At 43.8% G+C, this 18,461-nt stretch overlaps 2 protein-coding genes across 7 annotated transcripts; one reads left to right on the top strand and one right to left on the bottom strand.

The window, feature by feature from the left end:
* Window positions 1-34: 34 nt before the first annotated feature.
* On the bottom strand, window positions 35-7,003 carry zfyve1 (zinc finger, FYVE domain containing 1). Of its 6 annotated transcripts, none has more exons than XM_076873750.1 (13): window positions 6,873-7,003; window positions 4,877-5,382; window positions 4,545-4,788; window positions 4,184-4,444; window positions 3,866-4,080; window positions 3,672-3,778; window positions 3,430-3,538; window positions 3,251-3,348; window positions 2,977-3,094; window positions 2,472-2,642; window positions 2,100-2,280; window positions 1,873-1,986; window positions 35-1,786 (listed from the first exon to the last, which is right to left on the bottom strand). In XM_076873750.1, exons 2-13 carry the CDS (start codon window positions 5,354-5,356, stop codon window positions 1,554-1,556), a joined length of 2,331 nt encoding a protein of 776 aa, XP_076729865.1. In that variant the 5' UTR covers window positions 5,357-5,382; window positions 6,873-7,003; the 3' UTR covers window positions 35-1,553. The 6 variants fall into 6 exon arrangements, with proteins under 6 accessions (XP_076729865.1, XP_004542121.1, XP_004542122.1 ...); XM_004542064.5 differs by lacking the exon at window positions 6,873-7,003 and adding an exon at window positions 5,676-6,278; XM_004542065.6 differs by lacking the exon at window positions 6,873-7,003 and adding an exon at window positions 5,895-6,278.
* Window positions 6,895-9,880, top strand: pigh (phosphatidylinositol glycan anchor biosynthesis, class H). The gene is made up of 4 exons (XM_004542069.6): window positions 6,895-7,071; window positions 8,567-8,776; window positions 8,891-8,974; window positions 9,090-9,880. The coding sequence occupies exons 1-4, from the start codon at window positions 6,895-6,897 to the stop codon at window positions 9,162-9,164; spliced, it is 546 nt and encodes a 181-aa protein (XP_004542126.1). The 3' UTR covers window positions 9,165-9,880.
* The last annotated feature ends 8,581 nt before the right edge of the window (window positions 9,881-18,461 follow it).

Below are 18,461 nucleotides of genomic sequence, written 5' to 3'. Positions count from 1 at the left end.
CCACTGCATTGTATTCAACCCATACACAGACACCTTAAGATTCCACTGTTTAATACATATGTATGAGCATACATAAATACAAGGTATTGATTGGTTCCATGTGATATCTATAGTCATTGATCTCTGTTTGAGACAGGATAAATCTATTATTCATGTTGAAGTCTGTTATTTCAGCTTATCTGATTGATCACAAGCAAACCAACTCTTCCAGTTCGTTAACAAGAAACAAACAAAAAAAAAATCTTACACAGTCAAATCTCATAATACCAAGATATTCATTAGAAAGCCTGAATGCATCAAGTGTCATCTTCATTTAATAGTAATCGGGTCAGATACTCTGTACAGTCCTGTTGAAATACAAGCAACCTTGATAGTTGCTGACAAAGAAGAGCGACGCAGCCTGAGCTGACAGTAAAAGACTACTCTTACTAATGATCTCTGTTTTGAGGGGCCAGCCCCAAACATGGTTTGAAACCTCAACTGTGTTAAGTCCCTACTGTGATCCAGCCACTATAAAGCAGTTTCTGTTGCATTGAATCCCACCTTAGTCAGATTTGTCCTGATACGCAGTTATGACATTTAAAAATAAAATGAGGCAATTAAAAAATTATTAAAGTAAACATTTTTCCCCATATATGTACTGTGCATACTAAGTAGAATTCAAACAGTTAACATGGACAGCATTATTAAGGCTGTTCTTGTTTTTGTTTGTTTTAAATCTGCCCATTCAAATTCACAAACAACCACAAATAATCAATGGGACTATTTAAGTAGTAATTACGAATTATATATGTTGGAATGCATCTTGCTGCTACAGTACATCAGTGGCTTCCGATATAATGATCTAATATAGTCCCTGTGAAGCCAAAACGAAAGAAAAGTAGCTCTAGCAGGGGTGAATTAGAGGTAATCTACCTCAGTATTTCAAAAGAAAGGGATCAGAATTCAATGTGGTTGATGACTTTTGAGGTGTTCTATCTAAAGCTGGTCCTAAATATTACATCCAGGTCACCTGCACAAACCATTTTAGAACTAATAAGACATGATTACCTGGAAATGCTATGAAAAAGAAAAAACAGGTCAGTACTTGTATTTTTTAAAAGGCTTAAATATGTAGCTCCAAACCAGGCAAAAGGGAGCTAATGGTACTAGCATATCACGTAGAGGGTGTGCAGGGATTAGTGTGCAAGAATACAAATCTGAACGGATCTACAGAGCAACATGGAAATTTACCTGAAGTCATTTGTAAGCAAGCTTGTACAAAACTCACTTTGATCATCTCTCTGTTCTTTTTCTCTCCTGTCCTTATAATATTCAAGCCTTGCTCTGGCCTGTCTTCACAGTGTAAATTATAGGCATATTAAAGAGAAAAGCGATCGATGGACTGATGTTACATGAGGCCAGCACTAACAAACAATAAACGAGTCCCACCTGTACAGTCTAGAGGCATCCAGAAAAACAAAAATACCCCCAATGAAACCTGTTAGACTCAAGATGTCGCAGATTCCAGTTTCCACAAACGCTGGCATCTTTAATTGCTCCATTGAGTCCTGCTAGAGTTCCCCTGTTTTCTGGTTGCAGCCGTTGCAGACCCTCACGGGGTGGTCCCATCCACGGGACGGCACGGGGCGCCGCTCCTGGGAGCAGTCATCGCACACGCCCTGCCCACAGGCGCGACAGTGGTGGATGGAGAGACGTGGTGAGAACTCCCTTTGGCACTCGCAACAAGAGTGGATGTCCTGATCTGGCACCCAGTAGGCCGGCCGAGCTGCGTCCTTCACTAGGCCTGGAAAAAAAGTTTTTATTTCTCTCACTCTTTTTTTAAAGTTGTTTCTCTTGCTCGCTATATTATTTTTTAGATCCTATGCTTACCAAGAGGTATATCGATGGCACCAACTACAGCCCCCAAAGTGTTCTGGACAGCCTCTCCAACCTTCCTCGCTATCAGGGTGCCTCCCTCCTCCTCCAACGCAGCGTCCAGCAACTCTACAACATGCACACATCAAATCATATCATGTTGTGAACATTAAAACCGCCTGAACCAGCCCGGCAAACAATACCGCACTCTTAAACTCCCACAGAGAGACTCATTTGTGTACCAGTTGGAATTCCTCTGTTGTGGAAACACGCATCACAGACCCTAACAGGCGCAAGACCCCAGCCCCTCTCAGGGACCGGCCGGGTTTTGGAGGAGCAGGCGTCACAGAAGCCCTCTCCGCAGGCACGGCAGTGGTGCTTGGTGTCGTTGGGCTGGAACTCCTCCCCACATTTATGACATTTCTACGGCACAATAATAAGTAATGCGATTTATCGGCATAACAGTAACATAACAGGAACATAACAGGAACATAACAGGAACATGGGCTATCACCAAGAAAATGTTTTAGTTACACAAGTGATGTTTCATTCACAACTACACATTCTGGGCCTGTGATTCCTTATATATAGTTAGCTAAATATTGGTTGCATACCAGGATGAGGGAATTGGGTTTCCAGTAGGCAGGAGCAATTTGGTCAGTGAGCCAGGAAGTGACCGCTTTGGCAGGCTTGACGCTGAGTTCAGACACAGACTGAGAAATGTATTTGACTCCGTCCAACAACCTCTGAGCAGCGTTGTTGTTGTCTTTCAAAAAGCCATCAGACTGCAAAGAACGGTGTAAAAACACATAATTACAGTACGCCATAGAAGTTGTGTTTATACAAGCGTCCCTCACAATTATCACTAAATACTGACAACAGTGCTGACAGAAATACAATGCCTGCCTTACCAGCTGGCGTTTGCACTGCTATATTCAGACTTGTGACTAATTATGCTTAGATCAACATGTTCCAGGAGAACATGCGACGTTACTTTTCTGGATATTTACATAAAGTATAAGCCACTCACCTCATAGTGGCCAAATTCATATGACTCAAAGAAAACAAAAACTGAGCTTTAAGATTTCAGTGGTTTAAGTGAATTCACCGTGGCCTTACCCCAGGCCAGATGTGCTGGATTTCTGTTCTGACCACTGTTTCCACTGGGTCCTGGTTTCCATACCAGTACTGCCTGCTTCTGTAGATCACTGAACAGTTGGGACACTCAATGACATACCTGTAAAAAGACAAAACCATCTCAGTTTCAACACAGGGAGGAAAGATTCCAGAGGTGCCACACACTTTTTATATCAACTGTGCTCAATTTTTCATAAACTTTAAAGGGACATATGAAGATATTTATGAAAAATCATTCTATACTCGCAGGACTCACCCTGACCAAGCGTAGATGGCCAAGCCAAACCACGGCGAGTCAGACGAGGCCGTCGTTTTGGGAACCACTATGACTTCCTTTCCCCTTTCGTAGCAGGCCTGAGAAGTTCAGCACAGTTGCTCAGAACCTTGTCAAGCAGGTATACTTCAAATGTGGCGTAGATGTATATTTGTACTTGCCTTGCATGTGTAGATGCGGTTGTCGTACTGTGCAGAGTACCGGCAGCGATGTTTGGCTTCATGGTCAAGACCTTCCTTTAGGTGATTCATGCTCCTCTTACAGCCTGACCTGAAAGTTGGTGCCCAGCAAGTCAGCAAGTTTTATAAATAAGTAAAAGTAAAAGGTACTGGCAGTGATGATGCTGTAGAAATCTGATTTAAAGTATTTTTGATTTTTTTTTTAGCAAAGCAGGGACACGCACCCACAACTGAGGCAGATGCTGGAGCAGGTAAAGTATTCATCTGGAAAGAAGGAGTTACTGGTCATATGTTCATCTGGAATCTCCCCACTGAAGCGCTCACTCAGGGCCTGAAAGAAGGCCCCAGGTGGAGATGGGAAAGGTATAAACATTTCCATTGGCTATGCCAAAACATACTTAAATGTAAGCACAGCTACCTGCAGGGCCTTGAAGATGACACTGGCAGATCGTGGCGAGCGTGTCGTATTGTTGTCCAGCTGCTGCTCCAGGCTGCGGAGCAAACCACTGAAGTCCGTGGGAGGGTTGTAGGTTCGAGTCCCACGGTACTGGATGGAGCTGAATGCTTCCGGAAATAAGCCCAGCTTCCTGAAACGCTCCTGGATAAGGCGCTCAGCAGATTCTGAGGGCGCGTCTAAATTCGGGGTACACATACAGATGGAGACAAAGTATTGAGGCAGTGGTTTGTGTGCTTATCTTTGAAAAACACTGAGATGAGACAAACTTCTTTGATGTACCTGATCCTAGTAGATTGGTGTGGACAGTCTCGTGGAAGATGATCACCGCGGGGCCCAGGGTGGACAACGGTACATCAAGACCACAGCGATTGGTAGTTGCCTTTAATTCTCTAGTGAAATGTTTCAGGTAGGCATCTGATGCATCACCAAGGAACTTGAAGAGATCGTCATGGAGACGGTCAGCGTGTGTCCGGTAGATTACCACATCAGAGATAGCCAGGACCTTGAGGAGCAGCCGAGTTCTCTGACCCTGATTAGCCCCTGATGAGTTTAAAAAAAAGAAAAAAAGAAGAATCATGAATGCCTGCCTGCTTCTACCCCCGTTTGTTTCATAATATTAAGTAAATCAATAATTTCATACCAGCTCCAAGCAGTCCCTCTGTATCGATGACTACAAGCCGATGCAGAGGGTCCATAGCTGCCCAAACACCCACAGTGCAGGACTCCTGAGTGGGAGACGTCTTGAACACTTCTCTCCCAAGAAAGAACGTATGGTTCAGGGTGTAGGATTTTCCCTCACCAGTGTTCCCAAAAATGGAGACCACCTTGAGGAGCTCATCTGGACTACAACCCAGTCTGCTGACAAAGTCCTCCTCATCCTTCACCTGAGAATGCAGACAAGATCAGCTCAATCGTTGTAACGCATCATTAATAAAACACCATCAAACGCCGAGTACCTCAACAAGTGCTTACCTGCATTTCCTCCTTCTCATCCACTAGCAGGAAGCTGCGCACCTTCTCCAGTTTAGATTTGAGGATTTCCATTTCACTCTCCCCAGCACTGACACTGTTCTCTTGAGGAGCTTTGGCAGGTGGGTAAGATACCAGAGGGTGTTTCCTCTTGTTGACTCCCCCGTGGGTGCGTTTTTGGCAATCCAAACACAGGTTGATCTTACAGCCCTGGCAGCGGACCACCGCTCTGAGTCTCCCAGAGCAGCTGCCATCCCCTTTGCAGGAGTCACAGAAAGGAACGTGGCCCGAGGCGACCCGAACCCGGTCGTGATTCCTCATGCGCTCCTGCCGATGTAGCTCCAGTTCACAGCGGGCACACTGCAAGCTGCCACACTCATCGCATTCAAACACAGCCTCGTCCGAGCCCCCACAGGCATAGCTCTCCTGACAGACCAGGATGGTGCTCATTCCTTTGTTTACAGCTGGACCTTGACCACTCATCTCAAACCTGTGAGGTCAGGAATCCCCTGGTGTGAAAACAAGTATAAAGGATTACTGTGGGTAATTGGGACGGCAAAAGCACTGCAGGAGAGGGCACAAGGTTATGGCACCGTCTTGTGAATCTATATAACCAGATGTCAGATAACCTGTTTTGTTGAAATACTGAAAAAAAACCAAAAACAAATTCACTCATGAGCAGTACTGTCAACAAAACGATAGCAATCCATGCCCCTTTTCTCTCTCCTTACTTTTTAATGGGGATATTCAGTTTATTAAAACAGCAAAATTAAACACACAAAACTCGGACTAGTTTGTTTACCTTTTGACACAACAGCTCTGTAGCTAACAATAGCTGGCCGGCATCTGTTTTCTTGTTCTGGTAACGCTAACTTTCTACATGAGAGTATCCCACACTGTTCTATACATTAAAAATGCCTAAAAACAGGCATTGAAACTCAGTAGTAAAGAGTCATTAGCTAACAGCATTCACACAAAGAGACACTCCTGAAACAAACAACCTTCTTTTGAGTCGACTGACCTAACAGTTGCTACCAGTCCGACGGCTGTCTCGTTAAATAACCTGCTGATTCGACACAGTCTAAAAGTGGACACGTACACTACCTAACACCATACCGCCGAATGCCACGGAGAGCTGACGCTGGAGGGGGGGCAAAGTTAGCAAGCTGTTATTGTGTCAGACCCCTGTAGATGTTGCTGCTTTTACATCAGCTGATCGGCTTGTTTTTATCCAGAGGTCAAAAGTCACGGAAGCACAAAGCATTTTGGGAAACGAAGGCCTTGCAAGTGACATGGAAAAGCGCTTACTAAAGACGAGCTGTTTGTAACCTGTTTATGGCACATACACCAACGTAAACCCCGTATTTGACTTTTACAGACTGTTTGACGAAAGCTGTGGACCAGCTTGAGTTATTGACGGAGATATCGACGAAAAATCAATCGTTGCCCAGAATGCTTTGCTTTTTCCAGCGACTATAGGGTCTGCTTTTGTTCTACACCAGCGTGGGCCGTAGGCACAAGCTGAGACGGAGACAGAAGCTGAAACTGACACGCATCTCGTTGATATCAAACGAAGAATAATAAATGTTACACTTACAAGTTGTTCTATGCATTAAAGTACATTTAGTTGTTTTATGAACGAGTTTTTTCGCGGTCTTTTGCTTTTGTGTATGCGAGAGCCCCCCACCCTTTCTGGACACCGCGGTGTAGAAAAACAGTGCAGCCACATGAGTGGGGATGGATTGTGGCACCACTACAGTTGTAGTTGACTCTTTAATTCAGCTCTTTAGCTATTTTTCCCTTTTAATTCATTTAAAGCATATTACTTTAAGGAGCTTTCTTTTTTCGTCATCATTATAAATTTATCACCGCCTGTCTTAATGTGCTGCTGACCCTGTCTATTTGCAGTTAACAACTAATGCTAGCTCGATGCTAACTTGACAGGGTAACCGCGTTGACACCATACAAAGGTCATCACTCGTCTTTTATGCTCATTCACCTCGTTTCGCTGTTCAGTCGTCATGGAAGACGAAGCCTTCACTGACATTAGCGGTAAACCAATCTCTCTGGACTGTCAGAGTCACTCCAGCTTTTGCAGGGAGTTCATTATCAGCTCCCCAAAAGTGTCCATGGGCAAAGTGATGGTATACACCTGCTCCGTGTGGCTTCTGGCATATGCAGTGTTCTTCTTCACCCAGGTAAGATGATGAAGGCGAGACCAAAGTGATGCAGATTTACTGACAAATCCTTCTCACTGTGGGGTTGAGGTGCAAAGTTTCTGAGGACAGCGAGACAGTGGTGAGGTGTGCAGTAGGAGCCGTAGGTGGCTTCAAGGTGGAGTGGGATTGCATCAGGGATCTGCTCTGAGCCCCTTCTTGTTTGCGATGATGACGGTCAGGCAGGAGTGTCCATAGACTGATGTTTACAGAGACACTGTGATATTTCCAAGCTACCTTGACTACCATGACCCGGACGCATCCATCAATCAATCCATTCATTCGCTTCCACTTTTCCAATTCAGTGCCGCAGGGGGTGCTGGATAGGTCCGCAGTCTGTCGTAGGGCTAACACAGACAGACAGACAACCACTCGCTCTCATATTCACACCTCTGAGCAATTTAGAATCACCAATTAACCTAACCCAACTAATTGCATGTTTTTGGACTGTGGGAGGAAGTCTGAGTACCCGGAGAGAACCCACGCTGATATGGGGAGAACATTCATACTCCACACAGTAAGGCCCCCTCCAGATGGAGGGTGGTGGTACCCTCTTGCTGTAAGAGAACAGTGGTAACCACCACCACCACCATATATATCAGATAAAGGATGTTGAATATGGAGCTGGCAGGCAGGAGGAAATGAGGAAGACCATAGAGAAGATTAATGGATTTACATGAAGAGGATTGGTGTGACATAGGCGGGATAGGGTTTGATAGAGACAGATGATCTGCTATGGTGACCCCTAAACGGAGCAGCAAAACGAAGGCAGAATACAGTTCTTTCTTTCTTTCTTTCTTTCTTAAAGATACTTGTTGTAATCAGAATTTGTAAAATTGAACACTAATTCCCACCACAAGGGGCCAGTATTTTACAAGAAAGTCTCAATATAGTCGCCCTGTCTAAGATCGAGACGATGCACTTTTTTAGTTAGTGCAGTAATTTTGCAGCATTTTTTTTTAAATGGCTCTGGGTTCTTTGTGTTCAAAGCTGTGCTTGTTACGTGAGCGTCCAGTGTGATCATTTAAAGTAAACTTTATTGTCATCTCTGCTATTTACAGTACAGTATATAGAGAGACGAGATGACGAGGCTCCAGTTCCATTCAGTGCAAAATAACAACAATAAATGTAGGAAGAGTAAGAATAAGAATAAATATATATACACTTTGAGACTTTTCCAGTGATGAAAAAGTAGTTGGATGTTTACTGTTGTTTTGTTTCACATCATTTCTGTTCTTTCCAACTGAGCGTGGTTTCTTTCTGGGAGTGGGTGATAAAAGTCACTTTTCAGGTGCATCGGCCATTGTTTGCTGATCCATTCACTAGGATATCTCTCTATCAGCATTTCCTCTTCCTCTTCTGTTGGACTCAGAATAGACTGGATGCCACACCATTAGTATCCTGCAAATTGGCATCATGCAAAAAAATTTTAATTTACAATGATTATTTTTAATTTAATACTTTTCCTCTCTTGCAGAACACTGCCGTTCTGTCTGGCGCTATTCTTGTCACCCTTGTTGGCATGATGCTTCACATCCACTTTGTGAAGGTAGACCACGAGTCCCTTCTCGTCATTGGCTCCTTAGGCATCCAGGTGTCCTCCAGCTATGCCTCGGGCCGCGAGATAACCACTTTCATTGAGATGAGCAAGATCAAGGATATTGTCATCAATGAAGCTATTTACATGGTGTGTTGGTGAACCTGTGCCTCTGTACTTGTGTGACATGTTGACATTTTCTCATGTAGTTATTCTACAGTTTGCCACGGAAGATTGGATTAACGTCTAATGCTTTTATTTCAGCATCAGATCATCTACTACCTCTGTGTACTGTTGAAGGACCCCTCAGAGCCCGATGCAGTGTCAAGTGTTGTGCCATTGTTTCAGGTGAGGATGAACATATCTCAAGAGCCTGTTTAGTGACTTGATTACCTGCAGGGCTGTTGATGTGGTGTCATTCATAGGAACCTGTTTTTAATTAACTCTATTTTTTTCCCTTTAGAGTTCAAAGCCAAGGCTGAACTGCTTGGTGAAAGTCTACAAAAGCTGTCAGGAGATTCTTTCAAAGTGCCAATGAAGCACATGTCATACAGGAACACCTGAGGTCATTCACCATGTTTTTCTTTTAGCCTCTTCCTTGTTTGTGTTAATACATCTTAGGTGTATTTTATATACATTGCATTTCTTAATGTTTTGCTTTCAAGGATAATGGTGTCATAATGTTGTACTGTGTTACATGATTAATTTAAAATAAATAAAACACTGGTCTTGACTACTTGTTTAAACCTAAAAAGTCAAATTCTTTAACTTGAAATGTAACTTGTAATGTAAGATCATAAAAATAATATTTAACCTTATAGTTTTTTTATACACTTAGAATTCCACAAATGATACAAGTTTGTGTATTTTGGCGCCATTAGCACACTCTTTTGTGTATTTGTTTTTGCCCCCCCCCCCCCCAAAAAAAAAATAATTAATAGAATATAACAAACCAATATTCATTAATTACATAGATATTGGTAGCATTTGCTCATCTTTAAAAGTTTTAGTTGTTTAGTTTTACCACTAGGGGGCAGCATTACTCACAAACTTTTGGGTCCACGCATCAGTTTCTACAAGTGATTCAAATGTACACCATGTCCTGTTCTTTGTTGGCTCATCGTTTTTTTTTCCATGAACTGCTTTTGAATATAATCTCTGTGAGAAAACAAAAGCCTATAAGGCAACAGTTGTATATGTGTATAAGATGGACTGTGTGTGTGTGTGTGTGTGTGTGTGTGTGTGTGTGTGTGTGTGTGTGTGTGTGTGTGTGTAAAATAAAGATCTACACCCTTTTCCTAAAAGTATTTTCACTTCCTCATATCTACTTGCACCTTCATCTCTTAGGAACAGTAGGTCACGTTTACCACTGAAGTCTGAAATATCACTGTTGGCATACCAGACCTGTTTTCAGAACTGTTTTTCAAGGTTACCTCATCAACAGAATGACAATCAATATATTGTTATTGCAGTAATTGTATTCTTTTTATCCTGCAGCTGTAACACTATAATTACTATAATAACCCTTGTGGCATCAGTAAAGTGTCTACCTATTACAGTGTGAATTTTTTTTTTAAAGTGTGACATTATAAATGTTAATACACCAATAACTGTCTAACTGCCTATCAGATTAATGCCTAGGCCACTCACAAGTCATCGCCACCTTTCACTTCTGTTTCCTCTTTTTAGGCCTTATTTTTGTAGGGCCTTTTCATGGCGACTCAGTAAATTCAAGTCAGACCCGTGTGTGAACTCCATGTGGTACAGACCAAAAAAAAAAAACCCCAAAAAACAAAAAAAGCAGAAGGGTGTGATTTTCACGGGGTGAAGCATCGCACTGCTGTGAGAAGTAGCCCCTTGACAGGATAATAGTCCCTCCTGGAGGTGTAAAACAGCCAGGAGCCAATTCAAGAAGAAAACCTGGGAGTGACCAGGAGTGGCACCTCTGGGCTTTTAAATAGGCCCCATAAAGCAGGAGGAACACCATCACACACCCCCCCCCCCCTCCACCTAAGTAGGGGAAAGATTTGAAACAGCAAAAACCCTGTGAGCTAGAGCTGTGGACCGTTAATTGCCCATGATAGCAGCAGGGCTGTGACGATTGTGCCTCCCCTTCTGTGTATGTTGTGGACTCACGTATTGTAATGTATGAATTCAGTCAAATGTGTTTTTTATATAAAGACTGTATTTCTGTTATCTAAGCAGATGGCAGACGCTTAAGATCAGCTGAATGTTTTGGGTGTGAGAATCTTGTGCTTCAGTGGGAGAGGAGGGGCGTTAACCCCTTTACCTCCTGCAGTGCGCACACACATACACACTTACACCCACACGCCTGCACACATTTGTTTTTTTTGTTTCTGAGACATTAAAACAGAATTCCCACACTTTCCAAACACTCTAAAGTAGATTTGAGGTATAATTCAACGTTTTCCCCAATAGTCATAATAATTTTCTTCATGGAAGAGACAGCACCACTCTTAAGGCTGATCAGCAGCAGCTTAACTTAGCATGAAGACAGGGGACTCTGAAATAATAACCCCACCTTCCTAAATGCACTGCGAAAATACACAAATTTATAAATTATTATTGGCCGGGTCAAATCTCACAAACACTAAAGCACAAACAGAAACTCTGAGTCTTGACTGCTTTCAGACAATAAAAGACTGAGGTAATTACACCAGTGTAAAGCAGATTAAACCAGGAATATCAAAGCAATTAAAGATCATTCAAATACGAGCACTAAAATCCATGCCTAATAATATATAATAACTACTGATAATAAGACACTCAAAATCGTTTCTTTTAGTGCATTCTGAAAATGTTCAGTGTTCATATGCAATACATATGCAAACTTTGGATTAAACAAATAGATCTAGCGAGTGAGGGGATGAACTTTAATTTTGAATTAATACGAAATCTTTTCACAAACACAACCCCCACCCCAACCATGCCCACCCACCTCACCATCTGAGCTGTAGTGGAGATCTCAGGGATAGGCACGATTGTGGCTCTTTTTCACTCTTCGCACTACGGTCACCTCGGTGAGCCGAGCAGAGTTCGAACTTCTCGATTAATTAAACTTTTAAAAGCAGAAAGTGAGATTGGTTCAAACTGGTAGAAGTTGGACGGAGATCCACCGGGAGGAAGAGGATTCACCACAACAGATGAGAGAGTGGGGTTTTTAGAAGTGAGATTTTCCTCATAAAATAATTGAAAAATTGCTCACAGAGAGCTGGGGAGGCAAAGTCTAGTTTATCAGGGCAAGGATTGATGGCAGAATTGAACATTTTAAACAGGGCCCGGGGGTTATGGCTATTAGTTGCAATGATGTCGGACAAAAAAGCGTCCTGATATATAGTGCGGCAGCTACGTAAAATGTAGAGGGATACCCGAAGCTTATCTTTTTTCCACCTCCTCTCAAATTGATGACAGATAAGACGTAAATCTCGTATATATAGAGTCATTTAACCAGGTTTGAGGGGAGGATCTAAGACGCTTTACATTAGACTGTACACTATACCACCACCCATCCATTTTGCTCCACTTATCCAACTCATGGCTATGGTTGGGCATGAGCCTATCCCGTACCCCAGCAGGAGGCTGGGTACAACCGGTACTACGGTCAGTTAAGTCAGCCATTAACCTAACGTGCTGTGGGACTGTGGGCGGAAACTGGAGTACCTGGAAAGAACCCAAAACCAGGACCTTCTTGTCCTGAGGCGATGTTGCCCTTTCCTTATACCTTTAATTCTAGTATTTATGCCAAGCCAACCGAAGGCTAGCTCCAGCTACGTATTAACGATACAAACATTTACATGATGGTATTCTCATCTCTTTCCAAGATCGATAATCTAATAATAATATATACATTTTATAAAGGATCCAAGGTACTTGTTGTTAAAAGTCAACACACTCAAATTCATTCGCTTTACTTCCACTCCATGTTTTACATGTAATGTTCGGAGCTTTATGCTAAAAAATCAAAATGAATGAACTGCACAGAACACACATGTTAGGGCAGTCCACTGAAATTAATTGTGTGCTGCGGTTTTTCATTTGTTGGATATAAGCTACTCTTTGTATTCACAATGTTCTGTCCTTGTATTGTTGTGCTGTGTGTGTATGCGCACCAGTTCCTGGCTGACAGGTGCAGGAAGAAAACGTTATTGTATTGTTTAAAATGTGTCAGTTTATCTTCTTTATCTACCAGTTCAAACAGGCAGGAGCAACATGATGTCAGTTTGGATTTGAATCTCAAAAAGAAAAAAAAAAAGCCTTCCCCACCTCACTGGCAACGTCACAGGGGCTTTTACCGGTCACTTATCTCTCCTCCATGTTGAACACTGCCTACAGTGCTTTGGTAGAAGTGTAAAAGTGTATTTTTCCGGTGGGACTCGCATTTACATGTCTCCCTCGGGGGGCGTTTTTATCCACGGATAGTTTTAATCTGCCTGACATGGAAAGCTTAGGAAAAAAACTTCTTGGCACTGGAGCTCCACCTGGCTGGCCTCCCACCCCTGACTCCAGCTGCAGAGCCTCATTGTTCTTCAGTTCAACGCTAAAAATGTGCTTGATCAAGCCTCACTCAAAACAAGCCTTTGTCTTTATAGTGTGCTTCCAAGGGCCAAGGGCAGGCTAAAGAGAAACACACCTTCTAATTTAATGTTTTTTCTTTATTTTTTACTACTTCCTACGTTGTAGATACATACAGAACACATTAAATATATGAATTTAATATATATATATATAAATTCCCCACTCGCCCCTGCGGGCGGTCAATCCTTCAAGCTCAGGTCCTGAGGCCTGGGAGCTTGCTCCAGCTACGTATTAACAATACAAACATGAGGGACCTATATATATGTGTATATATATATGTGTGTATATATATATATATATATATATATATATATATATATATATATATATATATATATATATGTGTGTGTGTGTGTGTGTGTGTATATATATATATATATATATATATATATATATATATATATATATATATGTGTATATATATATATCCAGGCTGATATCCAGAAATCCTACCAGTGGCTGGACAAAGCTGGACTGAAAGACAGCACAGAGGCACTAATCATGGCAGCACAAGAACAAGCTCTGAGCACAAGATCCATAGAGGCTGGGGTCTATCACACCAGGCAAGACCCCAGGTGCAGGCTGTGTAAAGATGCCCCAGAGACAATCCAGCACATAACAGCAGGGTGCAAGATGCTAGCAGGCAAGGCATACATGGAACGCCATAACCAAGTGGCCGGCATAGTGTACAGGAACATCTGTGCCGAGTATAACCTGGAAGTCCCGAGGTCAAAATGGGAGATGCCCCCAAGGGTGGTGGAGAATGACCGAGCTAAGATCCTGTGGGACTTCCAGATACAGACGGACAAAATGGTGGTGGCTAACCAACCGGACATAGTGGTGGTAGACAAACAGAAGAAGATGGCCGTAGTGATCGATGTAGCGGTTCCGAATGACAGCAATATCAGGAAGAAGGAACACGAGAAGCTGGAGAAATACCAAGGGCTCAGAGAAGAGCTCGAGAGGATGTGGAGGGTGAAGGTAACGGTGGTCCCCGTGGTAATCGGAGCACTAGGTGCAGTGACTCCCAAGCTAGGCGAGTGGCTCCAGCAGATCCCAGGAACAACATCGGAGATCTCTGTCCAGAAGAGCGCAGTCCTGGGAACAGCTAAGATACTGCGCAGGACCCTCAAGCTCCCAGGCCTCTGGTAGAGGACCCGAGCTTGAAGGATAAACCGCCCGCAGGGGCGTGCTGGGTGTTTTTTATATATATATGTGTATATATATATATATATATATATATATATATATATATATATATATATATATATATATATATATATATATATATATCTGAGGGCAGACCACAGCGACCTCCCTGAACAGGGTCCAGTAACCATCACAGTGGCAGATATCCAAGAAAGGGTCTCCAGTATGAAGAGTTGGACAGCACCAGGGCCCGACATGGTTCACGCCTACTGGCTAAAGAAGCTGACTGCACTCCACGAGCGTCTGGCAGCACAAATGAACCAGCTGCTAGTTAACGAGAGACACCCGGAATGGCTAACCGAAGGTCGGACGGTCCTGATCCCCAAGGACCCCAAGAAGGGACCGGTCCCCTCCAACTACCGACCAATAACCTGCCTCAGTACTACATGGAAGCTCCTGTCAGGCATCATATCGGCTAAGATGAACAGGCACATGGGTCAATACATGAGTGGGACACAGAAAGGAATTGGCAAGAATACCAGAGGCGCAAAACACCAGCTACTGGTAGACAGAACAGTCAGCCGAGACTGCAAGACCAGACTGACCAACCTGTGCACTGCCTGGATTGATTACAAGAAGGCCTATGACTCAATGCCCCACAGCTGGATACTGGAATGCCTAGAATTGTACAAGATCAATGGGACCCTAAGAGCCTTCATCAGGAACTCAATGGGGATGTGGCGTACAACACTAGAGGCCAACTCCAAGCCCATAGCACAAGTCACCATCAAGTGCGGGATCTACCAAGGAGATGCTCTGTCCCCACTGCTGTTCTGCATAGGCCTGAACCCCCTCAGTGAGATCATTAACAAGACTGGCTACGGATACCGACTACGGAACGGAGCAGTTGTCAGCCACCTCCTGTACATGGATGACATCAAGCTGTATGCCAAGAGTGAACGAGACATCGATTCACTGATCCACACTACCAGGCTATACAGCAATGACATTGGAATGTCGTTCGGACTGGAGAAGTGTAGTCGGATGGTAACAAAGAGAGGGAAGGTAGTCAGAACTGAGGGGATTGAACTACCAGAAGGCAACATTGCAGACATAGAGGACAGTTACAAGTACCTGGGGATCCCGCAGGCAAATGGGAACCATGAAGAGGCCGCTAGAAAGGCTGCAACCACCAAGTACCTGCAGAGGGTCAGGCAAGTCCTGAGGAGTCAGCTGAATGGTAAGAACAAGATCCGGGCCATCAACACGTACGCCCTGCCCGTGATCAGGTACCCTGCTGGGGTAATAGGCTGGCCAAAGGAGGAGATAGAAGCCACTGACATAAAGACAAGAAAGCTCCTTACCATGCATGGAGGGTTTCACCCCAAGTCCAGCACCCGGAGGCTGTACGCTAAGCGGAAGGAAGGGGGCCGGGGACTGGTGAGTGTCAGCACCACAGTCCAGGATGAGACAACGAACATCCAAGAATACATTGGGAAGATGGCCCCAACTGACCGAGTGCTCAGTGAATACCTCAGGCAGCAGAAACCCAAGAAAGAGGAGGGAGACGAGGAACCATCATGGAAGGACAGGCCCCTGCACGGTATGTACCACCGGCAGATAGAGGAGGTGGCTGATATCCAGAAATCCTACCAGTGGCTGGACAAAGCTGGACTGAAAGACAGCACAGAGGCACTAATCATGGCAGCACAAGAACAAGCTCTGAGTACAAGATCCATAGAGGCTGGGGTCTATCACACCAGGCAAGACCCCAGGTGCAGGCTGTGTAAAGATGCCCCAGAGACAATCCAGCACATAACAGCAGGGTGCAAGATGCTAGCAGGCAAGGCATACATGGAACGCCATAACCAAGTGGCCGGCATAGTGTACAGGAACATCTGTGCCGAGTATAACCTGGAAGTCCCGAGGTCAAAATGGGAGATGCCCCCAAGGGTGGTAGAGAATGACCGAGCTAAGATCCTGTGGGACTTCCAGATACAGACGGACAAAATGGTGGTGGCTAACCAACCGGACATAGTGGTGGTAGACAAACAGAAGAAGACGGCCGTAGTGATCGATGTAGCGGTTCCGAATGACAGCAATATCAGGAAGAAGGAACGAGAAGCTGGAGAAATACCAAGGGCTCAGAGAAGAGCTCGAGAGGATGTGGAGGGTGAAGGTAACGGTGGTCCCCGTGGTAATCGGAGCACTAGGTGCGGTGACTCCCAAGCTAGGCGAGTGGCTCCAGCAGATCCCGGGAATAACATCGGAGATCTCTGTCCAGAAGAACGCAGTCCTGGGAACAGCTAAGATACTGCGCGGTTAGACTACACGCCTTTGGAACAGAGGATCGCAAGTTCGATTCCTGCCTGGGGCGTCTGTATCCAGTAAGGGTCCTAAGGCTAGACCCCCTATGCTAAGCAAGCCTACCGCAGACATGAGTGAGACAGATAAATATGAAGGCATGCCGGCTCGGACGTCGCCCGGATCAACAAGGTCCGCGTCAGGTGTTGAGGAACCAGGGCACCCTGACGAAAAGTGGGCTACTGGAACAAGAAGGCATCGGTGGGCAAGAGACGAAAACAGGGCGTTGTTGGAATGCTACTACGCAAGTAACCCCGGCGGAAGGGGCTACATGAATAGGATGAGGGACCTATGGATATATATATATATATATATATATATATATTGTTAAATGACAATGACTCTAAATATGTCTTATATTTTTGATTCCTTAAAGTAACCGCCCTTTGCTTTGTTGACACTGCTGCAAACCCTTGGCTTTCTCTCAATGAGCTTCATAATGTAGTCACCTGAATTGGTTTTCACTTCACAGGTGTGCCTTGTCCATTTGTGAAATTTCTTGCCTTCTTGGGGGTAACATGAAGTGAAAGAAAAGCAAATGAATTTAATTGTGTTGACTTTTAACAACATGTAAGTTAGATCCTTTAAAAACTACTAATCTCTGGCTTTCCTGTCTCCCTCCCCTTACCATCAAGCAGGGCAACAGATTGCTGCCCCTCCCTGTGCCTGGTTCTGCCAGAAGGTCCTTCCTGTTAAAACGTAGTTTTTCTTTTCCACTGTGGCTGATGTGCTTGCTCATAGGGGGTACTCTGATTGATGGGATTTTTCTCTGTATTATTGGAAGGTCTTTACCTTACAATATAAAGCGCCTTGAGTCAACTGTTGCTGTGATTTTATGAAACAAAAACTAGATTAAAATAAATATATGATAACTATGCAAATGATCTTTTATTTAAAAATAACATTCTGCCCACTTTGACTGAATAGAACCCATCAATATATTTTTTTTATTCTAAATTTTAATTCATTCTATTTAACTCAGTTTTATGTATATAAGCCACTTTATATTTTGAAGTAAAAATTATAGTGAGATCCTCAATAATATGATGATCCCCTAGAAGTGATGGGGACACTGTCTTATGATTTTATACATGTTCACTGATATTCATGTAATCCACCAGTCCAACCTAAGGTGTGACAGCGGTGGAGGTTTGGACAGCTTCCATCATGGTCATTACTTTTCTTTTCAGTTCTTATTGACACAGAGATTAGTTTCCCTCTTGAACAGGAAAGTCTGGTGTTGCCTTCTTTCTTTCCTCAGGCTCACTCTATCACTTCAGTCAACCTGCCTGCCTACTGCTGCAGCTGTAGTTCTTGATGAGCTGACGATTGAGCCTTTTGGCACAGTTACAGCCAAAAGACTCCCTTCTTTTGAGCTTTTGTAATCTGCCATTCACTCAGTTTAAAAGAAAGAAAGAAAAAAAATCATTGTTTTAAAATCTGCAATGAAGCAAGAGACTCTTCTCAGGCCACACCCTTGCAGAGTCACCTGTACATGAGGTAAGCGAGACAAACTTCTTGTCAGACCAGCTGGCAGCAGATAAGAAAGACAAGCCTGCTCTACAGGTCTGTCAGGGGGAGCTGACAGCAGGGAGCTACCTGCTAAAACACACATCCTTTTTTTCTTCCTTTCGCTCTCTATTGAAAAGAGCCAACCATTGTTATGAGTGCATACAGGCCTGTAATACTGTGTGTGTGGACAAAGGCAGGCCTAAACTGCCGTATT

Source organism: Maylandia zebra, linkage group LG15, assembly GCF_041146795.1.
Source record: "Maylandia zebra isolate NMK-2024a linkage group LG15, Mzebra_GT3a, whole genome shotgun sequence".
NCBI classification, from domain to species: domain Eukaryota; kingdom Metazoa; phylum Chordata; class Actinopteri; order Cichliformes; family Cichlidae; genus Maylandia; species Maylandia zebra.
This window is presented reverse-complemented; position numbering and strand designations above follow the sequence as displayed.

Coding starts and splice junctions, on each gene's coding strand:
- zfyve1 (XM_076873750.1), bottom strand. CDS start 5,356: ATGAGTGGTCAAGGTCCAGCTGTAAACAAAGGAATGAGCACCATCCTG. Junction 4,789..4,876: donor ATGAGAAGGAGGAAATGCAG/GTAAGCACTTGT, acceptor CTGCATTCTCAG/GTGAAGGATGAGGAGGACTT. Junction 1,987..2,099: donor CAACAGAGGAATTCCAACTG/GTACACAAATGA, acceptor TGCATGTTGTAG/AGTTGCTGGACGCTGCGTTG.
- pigh (XM_004542069.6), top strand. CDS start 6,895: ATGGAAGACGAAGCCTTCACTGACATTAGCGGTAAACCAATCTCTCTG. Junction 7,072..8,566: donor CAGTGTTCTTCTTCACCCAG/GTAAGATGATGA, acceptor CCTCTCTTGCAG/AACACTGCCGTTCTGTCTGG. Junction 8,777..8,890: donor TCAATGAAGCTATTTACATG/GTGTGTTGGTGA, acceptor CTTTTATTTCAG/CATCAGATCATCTACTACCT.